Source organism: Anoplophora glabripennis, unplaced genomic scaffold (genome assembly GCF_000390285.2).
Source record: "Anoplophora glabripennis isolate ALB-LARVAE unplaced genomic scaffold, Agla_2.0 scaffold1382, whole genome shotgun sequence".
NCBI classification, from domain to species: Eukaryota; Metazoa; Arthropoda; class Insecta; order Coleoptera; family Cerambycidae; genus Anoplophora; species Anoplophora glabripennis.
Genome location: NW_019417460.1, coordinates 40,854 through 50,067, shown reverse-complemented (window position 1 = coordinate 50,067; position 9,214 = coordinate 40,854). Strand labels below are relative to the sequence as shown.

Genomic DNA, 9,214 nt, shown 5'->3' with positions numbered 1-9,214 from the left:
CTAAAGATATATTGTCTTTTAAATAAAGATGTTTATTATTATTATTGTTCATATGTTTTCTTTAATTTTTGATCACAACAAAATTTGTCATATTTAATTCACAGATGTATTCAAATTCCATCTAGAGAAAAATTGCATGAACTGTAGGAAATACACAAAAATGCAATTTAATGTTGCATAAATGTGCACTGATGAATTATTTTTTTTTTTTCTTTGAGATTATAAAAAAATTCCTAAAACTTTAGTATATTTTCCTACTATATAGAAAAGCAAAAACGTAATGGAGAATAGTCTTATGTGAATATCACTATACATGGAGATTCACAACTTATCCAACAAAATTTGGAAAGCATGAGAAATGGAGTCAAAAAAATTTTTGTAAAATCCTTACGGTTTCCGAGAAAAAAATTATTAAAGTTGTAGTACTTTAAACCAATACATAGATGGACAATTGTAGTCTCTAGCGTTATTCGTAATATGCATGGAGAGCCACGTGGCCTCAGCGACTCCGAATACTGAAATCCGATTTTATAGTCGTCGTTTCCATAGTGTTTACAATAGTTTTTTAGTAGTTAGTGTCAAAAATTCGTGTATAGCAACTCGGCGTTGATGGATATAGTTTTAATTTATGGTGAAGCAAGAAAACATTTATGGTGAAGCATTTGTGTTATGGTGAAACAAGACAGCATTTGTGTTAGTTCGTAGAAACTGAGCAAGACGGACCCAAATGTGTTTACACGTCGCGGCGGTGGATAAAATTTAAAACCACAAGTTAATTTTATTAATTAATAATAACAATAGCGGCAAAATCAGCTGAATTTGCTGATTAAAATAGGTGCTACAAAGTTCTATTTATTCCTTTCCTTACGAAATTCTTTGAAAGTTTTTGTCCGTTTTTATCACTGCCGTCGTCGGATTGTGCCAGGTCAGGTTTTACAGTGGANAGCGCGACGTCGCAACGCGGGAAGGACGTCGCGGCGCTTCGCGCCGCGACGCCGTCCGCTGCGCGGCCGGCGGAAAGAGCCTTCCGTCCGGCAAATCGGCGCTTTTCGGGGCGAGTGTGCGACACGTTCAGCCTTATCAGCTTTTAATATATATGAACGAGAAAATAAGAAAGCGTATTGAAGTCAATGATGGTCATTTTGAGAATCTTTGGTAATTCGTAAATTAGACGTAAGCATAATAAAATTTTCAGCTGTTATTGTGTTTGTCTTAATTCGTATTAACTCTAGTAACGTATTTCGTATTTTAATATAATTTCTTACTAGAAAGGTAGGCAAACTTCGCTGACGCGAAGTTTGACCTTTCTCTCGGGCCTTCGGCCCTCGGGCCGCGCTGAGCGCGGCCCGAGCACCGCTCCGCGGTGCTCTCCTCGCTGGTTAGTAGATATAACATTTTTTGTAACACCCTGTACTTTGGTTTTTACACACCCTGAATATAAAAGTTTGATGAGAATGTTTTTCAAAAAAGAGTAGGTCCCGCTGGAGAAAAGAATAAGAAAAGTGTCTTCCAAACTTCCAAAAAAGGCATCTGGTTAGTAAATATACAATTTTTCATCCAAAGACTACGTAGGTAAGGCAGAAATGGTAAAATAATAAGTCGAAACATCTGCTTAATAAATTCTCATTAAAAGACTGTAGTAAATAAAGACAAAGCTAAAAGTGAAAAGGAACAAAACTGCCCTTAATTCTTTAGAACATCTAGTATATGGATTTTTAAAAAAGCGACTTTTCTTCAAAAGATATAAAGAAAAAATTTTAAAAATGAATAAGGAAAAATCTAATCCACCTGTGTAAGTTTTACGAAGCATCCTGTACATAAATTGCAAAAAACATCTGGTTGGTAGGGTATACGATTTTTCATAAAAATATTGCAGACTTTTAATCTGCATCAGTATTGTGGAACACTCAGTATAAAGATTCAAAAAGACATCCGGTTAATAAATATACAATTTTTTATTAAAAGATTTTAGTAAATAAAAACAAAGTTAAAAGTGAAAAGGGAAAAAACTGTCCGTTTCGGATGTGGGTCAATTTTGTAGATCACCCAGTACATATATGGATTTTTTAAAAAGCGGCTGCTCAATAAATATACAACTTTTCTTCAAAAGATTTAATGAACAAATTAACAAAATGAATAAGAGAAATTCTGGTCCACCTGTGTCAGTTTTATGGAACATCCTGTACATAAATTGTAAGAAATATCTAGTTAGTCCGGTATAAGGTTTTTCATAAAAATATCATTATCTATATTACCTTTATCTACATTATCTTTAAATATGAAGTAATGTATAATGTATTTATTTTTCACTGCCGTGATTATAAATTGCAAAACATATTTTATGATTTTTTTTGTTTATTGGTATGCTTTTTGATGAATTTTATCTGGAATTTGGAATTTTAAGAATGATTATAGAGCCAAAAACTTTCTAGTCGATGTAATGTTATTAGTGATTCTAAATCTATTACACATTTCGTTGCATTACATATATTGATAAAAATTTGTTGAAATTATATAGTTTATTAAAAAATTTTTACATATTTAGTTATAGTTATATAAAATTAAATGGAAAAAGTTTTATAGAGCTTTATATATGAGATCTCAAGGTTTTCAAGTTTTGAATAACGAAAACAAAATTTTGCCAAAAAGAATTTTAAACGTTTGTAGTAATCGGCAGGTTTTTAATTTAAATTCACTGATGAAATTCATTGAATATTTGTTGTTTTTTTTTAATTTTAAATACTTATATGAAACAGAAAAAACATATTTTTTCGTCTAAAATAATTGTACTAAATTAAAATTGAATCATTGAATTATAATTAAAGTTACAAATATTATTTAATTATTTATTTTGCTTTTTTTAATGTAATTTTAAAAAGTAATAATTTTTATTAAATACCTGTAAGGGATAACTGAGCAATTTATATTTAAGGTTTTTTTAATTTAAGAGAAAATAAAAGGAAGATTTTTATATATTTAAAATGGTTCAGTATAATTTTTTAAATAGAATATTATTCAAAACTTAACGGTTTTCAATCTACGATATATAAAATTTAACATAAGAATAAATGAATATTTGTTTGAATATGTTATTTGTGGAAAAAAATGTTTTTTCAGGTTGTTATACTTTAATTTATGTATTTAATGGCTACCAGTTACAGATTTACATTGCACTTCCTTAGCTGTAGCTAGGAACCATTGACCTGCCTTTGTTATTTTCGGGCTAGGCTCTGTGGTGGTGGACTTGCTATTAAAACTCTAGGTTTGCCGTGATGTTCATTTCGGTTCTTGTTGTTGGTTTTAAGATCGTTATAAATGGAACTGCTCTTCAAATAGTGATGATCTCAGGTATTCCATAATGGTCTTAGTAACTGGTGGTATCCAGCCTTTTCAAATGATTGGTTCTTCTTCATTGACGGTATATTCAGTGATGTCTACAAAGGATTTATTTCTCAGAGCTATGTAAATATTGATTTTATTTTAAAATTAATATTTCGCGACAAAATATTCAAATGAATAGAAAAAAAAGTCAAATACTTAATTGATAATTGTTTGTACCTTGGTTTTTCAGATTATGCTTCAATTTATATATTTGACGGCCACCAGTTACAGATTTATATTGCACTTCCTTAGCTGTAGCTAGGAACCATTGACCTGCCCTTATTATTTTCGGGCTAGGCTCTGTGGAGGCGGATTTGTTATTAAAACTCTAGGTTTGCTGTGATGTTCAATTGCATTCTGGTTGTTGGTTTTAAGATTGTTATAAATGGAACTGCTCTTCAAATAGTGGTGATCTCAGGTATTCCATAATGGCCTTTGTAACTGGTGGTATCCAGCCTTTCCAATGATTGGTTCTTCTTCGTTGACGGCATATTCAGTGATGTCTAAAGGATTTGTTGCTCCGAGCTATGTAAATATTAATTTTATTTTAAAATAAAAATTTCGCGACAAAATATTCAATGAATAGAAAAAAATGTCAAGTACCTAAGTGATAATTGTGTTTGTACCTTGGTTTTTCAGGTTATGCTTCAATTTATGTATTTGACGGCCACCAGTTACAGATTTACATTGCACTTCCTTAGCCATAGCTAGGAATCTTTGACCTGCCTTTGTTATTTTTAGGCTAGGCTCTGTGGAGATGGGCTTATTAAAACTCTAGTTTTACCATGATGGTCATTTTTGGTTCCTGCTGTTGGTTTTGTAACTGATAGTATCGAATTTTTTCAAATGATTCGTTCTTCATTGATGGATTGTTCAGTGGTGTGTTTGCCAAAGTTTTCTTGTGACTGAACTGTGTAAAGAATAATGTATTTTAAAACAAAAATTTTACATGACAAAATATTTAAGTGAATAGGAAAAAAAATTATAGTAAAAATAATTAATATTTGGACAGAAATATAAAGGAATGAAATACTTTACAGAAAATAAGTATGTAATATGTGTTACAAATGTAATTTTTTAGATTTAGAATTTATAGTATAGATAAATTGATCTTTAGATAACAGGCTTTAAAGTTAAAACAATAAATGTAGATGAAAATGAATGGTTGAAATGATTGAAATGTTGACAATTAATGTTTTTTTCATAAAAATGTTTAAATTTGTAATAAAAATATATTTTTAATTTGTACCTTAGTTTTTCAAGCTGTATGATTTGGGTTATGTATTTAGTTAGTACCACTTACAGATTTACATTGCACTTCTTTAGTCATAGCTAAGAACCTTTAACTTGCCCTTGTTGTTGGGTTAGGCTCTGTGGGGTGGACTTGATATGATAATTGTAGGCTTATTGGGATGTCTGTTTCTGTTCTTGTTGTTGATTGAAGATCGTTATGAAGGGAATCGCACTTCAAACAATGGTGGTCTTTGGAGATGTTCCCTATTGGTTTTTGTAACTGGTGGTATTAATCCCTTTAGTTTTGTTCTTCTTCATTGACGGTATATTCAGCGATATTTCCACTAAGGTTTTGTTGCAACTGATCTGTGAAAAGATTTGTTTATTATATTTTTTCATTCTTCTATATTTTCATTACTTATTTATAAAATTTTAACCAGTCTTGTATCTAATCTGTATTTTGTAATTGTAAATTATTTTATTATTAAAGAGACATGTTTGTTATTTTAACCTTGTACTATGAATTCTTGTTTCTGCGATTTCTCCATATGTATGTAGGATGTATATTTACATCGAAGCATTGGAGTTCACTGTTTTTCCGATATGTTATGGTAAAAGTAGTTTATATCTTCATTGATGTGTTACGGATATTAGTAAAATTCTTTTTTCTTGAGGTATGGTCTATATCAGTATATTTTTGCATATAGGTCAGATTTTAATTTCTTCTAAAACTGTAGATGTTGTAATTTCTTATCCAATGTGTTTTAGTTTGCAGACGATGTGTAATTTCAATTTTAAATATTTGTGGTGGTGTTAGATGTAAGAATGCTTTGTAGATTTTTATATGTGGCCTGAAAGAAAATTAAAAAGGTTTAAAAAAAAATGAGACCATTGTAAAGGTAAAAGATACCTATAAATTTTAAGTTGAATTTGTTATTTTTTTTAGTATATTAAACAATTATTACAATTTAATGTTCAAGATTGTCATTAATATTGATATTAAATTAAATTAAAAAAAGATTAAATATTTTTTAATAATAATTTTGTGTTTTGGTTAATATTAGTGCAAGGCCCAGTACTTTGAGTCTCGGTGAAAATATGATTAACTGATCAGGTGATTAGAATGTACATATACCGATTTATTTTATAAAGTATAATCACAATGATGATTAGTTAATCCAGCTTTAATTGAGATTCAAAATACCAGACCTAAATATAATAAAATGTGAATGCAGTAACTTACGATATTATCAAAATTGTGAAAGAAGACTGCAATTCTTATAGTCCTGTGCATCCAAGAGGTCTGGGAGTAGATAATGGTGGTTAAATTATTAGATTGCTATTAAGTAGTAAATAGTAATAAAGTAATTACAATGTATTTGTACAAATTTGAAAAAAAAGTATTACTATAGATACTATAAAATATATAATATGTGAAATGTGCGAAATATTATAAATAAACAGAGACTGACAAATTTAAGGTTTTTTGTCTAAAAAATAAATTATATAAATATATTAAAAGAATAATAAATCATATTTATAATATGGACTGATATTTTAAATACATTCTGTAATTTTTATCTACTGGAATATTTCTCTATATATAATTAATTGTTGACAGATTGAAAATATCAGAGAGTTTATATTATATATTTTATATCACAAAAGCTGTTAAATATTGGGATAGAAAATTTACTTGAATAATTTTTGAAGGAGAAAAATGGAAAAGTTTTTACATGTTATAAATGAATTTGAATTTGATGATGGGATAAAAAATAATAACAACATTAAATATTAAATTAATGATTTTGAGGGGAGGTAAGTTATTATATTAAATTATGTCTCACTGAAACGAAATTCCGAAAAATCTATCCTCGTAAAAAAGGCAAAGTAGGTATATAAATCAGAAATTGCTAGAGGCATTTGGAGACAGTTTTGCCTAAAGTGGTGGCATAGTATTTGCTCCATATCTGATAAAACCGCCAGTTATGTTACGAAGGAAGCATCGGATTTTTCGAATTAATAGAGAGTATAAAAAAATGATAAAAATAACAATTTCGAAAATGTGATATTTGCATAATTTAATAAAATATATTGTTATTATTTCTATATGAGACTAATATTGAAAATAAATTATTAAGGTTTTAATACATGATTTTAGATTTAGTGACGGAAAAAAATATATTTTATATCATAAAAGTTGTTAAAAATTTGGATAGAAAATTTAGTTGAATAATTTTTGGAGAAAAAGTTTTTACACATTATAAAAGTTTTTAATACATAATTCGAATTTACAAACAATAACAACGTTAAATATTAAATTAATGATTTTGAGGCGAGGTAAGTTATTATATTAAATTATATCTCACTGAAAGGAAATTCCGAAAAATCTATCCTTGTAAAAAAAGGCAAGGTATATTAATCAGAAATTGCTCGAGGCGTTTGGAGACAGTTTTGCCTAAAATGGTGGCATAGTATTTGCTCCATATCTGATAAAACCGCCAATTAATTATATTACGAAGGAAGCATCGGATTTTTCGAGTCAATAGAGAGTATAAAAAAATGATAAAAGTAGCCATTTCGAAAATGTGATATTTGTATAATTTAATATAATACATTGTTATTATTTCTCTAAATGAGTATAACATTGAATATTAAGGTTTTAATACATGATTAGAATTAGTGTTGGAAAAAATAATAACAAAAACATTAAATTATTGATTTTAAAGTAAGATGAAATGTAACTGGAAATATCTTTTGAAATTAAATTTGGAATAATATATCCTTCTACATACGGCACGGTATATTAAGAATTGCTCGAAAGCATATAAGGGCATTCGTATTTAAAATGGTATAATATTTGCCTCATATTTGATACCAAGTGCCAAATAAAAAATTAGAAGGAAGTATTGCCTGTTTCCATGCGACAGAAAAAATTCTCAGATATGAAAATGAGAAGAAAAGACATTATGGTATTGTAAGATGCAGTTTAATATGCCAATATTATTTATTGAAATATAAATATTTCTTATTTCCGATTATACGTTTGCTATAAATAGCAAACCATTTTCCCAATTCTAAGATCAAAACATGTTGTTTTATTCGATTTAAAGCAACTGATTGCACGATGCCAAATTAGCCTGTGCTTACATGATCTATGGAAATATAGGGAAAGTAATTAATTCTTGTTATAGAATAACTAATTATAATCGGAAAAGTTTGTCTACTAAAAATGAGATATTATATTGATATATTTGCAAAAATGTTACACATAGTTAGTGTTTTGTAATGATAATATACCAAACTGTCAAATGGAAAAGGCTGTAATACTGAAAACATATTTGGAGTATTAGATCAGAGAGTATCAAATAAGGAAAAAGTCCAGTTACTGACCTTCATGAAAAGTTTCTCTCAAACCTCATGGATGAGGTGTACAATAAAACATATTATAGTACTTCTCTGTACACGACGTTTCGTGTGTATATGTTTTCAGCGTTTGGTAAAAGCTTACCTTGTTCTGGACGTTGTAACATATAAATTTTAACGTCTTCTATGTTTTTAGCTCTCGAAAAAGCTACATAGAGTTGTCCGTGAGTAAATACGGGTTCCTCCAGATAGATACCCACTCGGTTGAAGGTCTGTCCCTGCGATTTATGAATCGTCATGGTATAAGCTAACTGAACGGGAAATTGCCTTCTTTTTAATTTAAATGGTAACGTGTCACCTCCTGTTTTGAGGTCTATACGGGGAATAAAAACTCGTTCTCCAGTAGGTCTGCCACTACTGTCGGTTTTTTCAGCGTCTATGTACTGGTTTCCCAATAAACGAACAATTAATCTAGTACCATTGCACAAACCTTTTTTTAGGTTTAAATTGCGTAAAAGCATTATTACGGCGCCTTCTTTTAAGACCAATTTGTGTGGCGGAAGTCCACTGGGAGTTAATGAATTTAGAAATTCGACAGTGTAATTTGCCACTTCGGCTGCCGGGTCATCCGTTGTATCCACACAGTCAGCGCTACAGTAAGTTTTGCTCAGGCCCTCTAATTTTTGCAAAACTTTTTTATTAATGGAATGGCTAATATTATTTGTTGGAACTAAAATGGCCCTACTTATGGCCACTGTTGGATCCATGTCATCAAAGCAGAACTCGATAAGATCTGGGACACTGGTAACGTAACAGTTTGTGGGTATTTGTACAATATTACCATATATTGTTCGTCGTAGAGGCTGTAAAGTTCCGTTACCTAAATTCAGGAGCCATGTAGCAAACTCGTGATTCTGAATAGCCCTTACGTTTGTTTGCAAGTCGTAATTTGTAAATAGAGGCCAGTGTCGGCTACTTTTTATACAGGCGTTTACTATTGTACATCTATTTCCGCCAACGACTACCGGTAGGGTTTGTCGGAAATCTCCGCCTAATAATGTCACTTTATTGCCGAAGGGTCTGTTATCGCTGCAGATGTCTCGTAGTGCCCTTTCGATTATGTTAAAAATAAGATTTGTCACCATGGAGACTTCGTCAATTATTAAGAGTTTACATGAGGCTATGTAACGACCTTCACTTGTAGTAGGGGAGATTCCGGTAGTCGTCGTTTCGT

General features: G+C 30.1%; 1 protein-coding gene across 5 annotated transcripts; it reads right to left on the bottom strand.

Annotated features, from left to right (window-relative positions):
- Positions 1-2,882: 2,882 nt before the first annotated feature.
- Positions 2,883-9,199, bottom strand: LOC108913691 (ATP-dependent DNA helicase PIF1-like). 5 transcript variants are annotated; one of them, XM_023456325.1, is made up of 7 exons: positions 8,126-9,199; positions 5,858-5,917; positions 5,126-5,465; positions 4,685-4,980; positions 3,985-4,291; positions 3,559-3,906; positions 2,883-3,434 (listed from the first exon to the last, which is right to left on the bottom strand). In XM_023456325.1, the coding sequence occupies exons 1-2, from the start codon at positions 9,123-9,125 to the stop codon at positions 5,865-5,867; spliced, it is 1,053 nt and encodes a 350-aa protein (XP_023312093.1). In that variant the 5' UTR covers positions 9,126-9,199; the 3' UTR covers positions 2,883-3,434; positions 3,559-3,906; positions 3,985-4,291; positions 4,685-4,980; positions 5,126-5,465; positions 5,858-5,864. The 5 variants fall into 5 exon arrangements, 4 of the variants coding, with proteins under 4 accessions (XP_023312093.1, XP_023312095.1, XP_023312092.1 ...); XR_002763210.1 differs by lacking the exon at positions 8,126-9,199 and having other exon boundaries at positions 2,884-3,434; positions 4,008-4,291; positions 5,858-6,070; XM_023456327.1 differs by lacking the exon at positions 2,883-3,434 and having other exon boundaries at positions 3,856-3,906; positions 4,008-4,291; positions 5,858-5,953.
- Between the last annotated feature and the right edge of the window lie 15 nt (positions 9,200-9,214).

Bases quoted from the DNA above. Each gene is read 5' to 3' on its own strand.
- LOC108913691 (XM_023456325.1), bottom strand. From the start codon at position 9,125: ATGGTGACAAATCTTATTTTTAACATAATCGAAAGGGCACTACGAGAC. The intron at 5,918-8,125 runs GTAAGCTTTTAC...ATCTACTCCCAG, and splicing joins GTTACAACGTCCAGAACAAG to ACCTCTTGGATGCACAGGAC.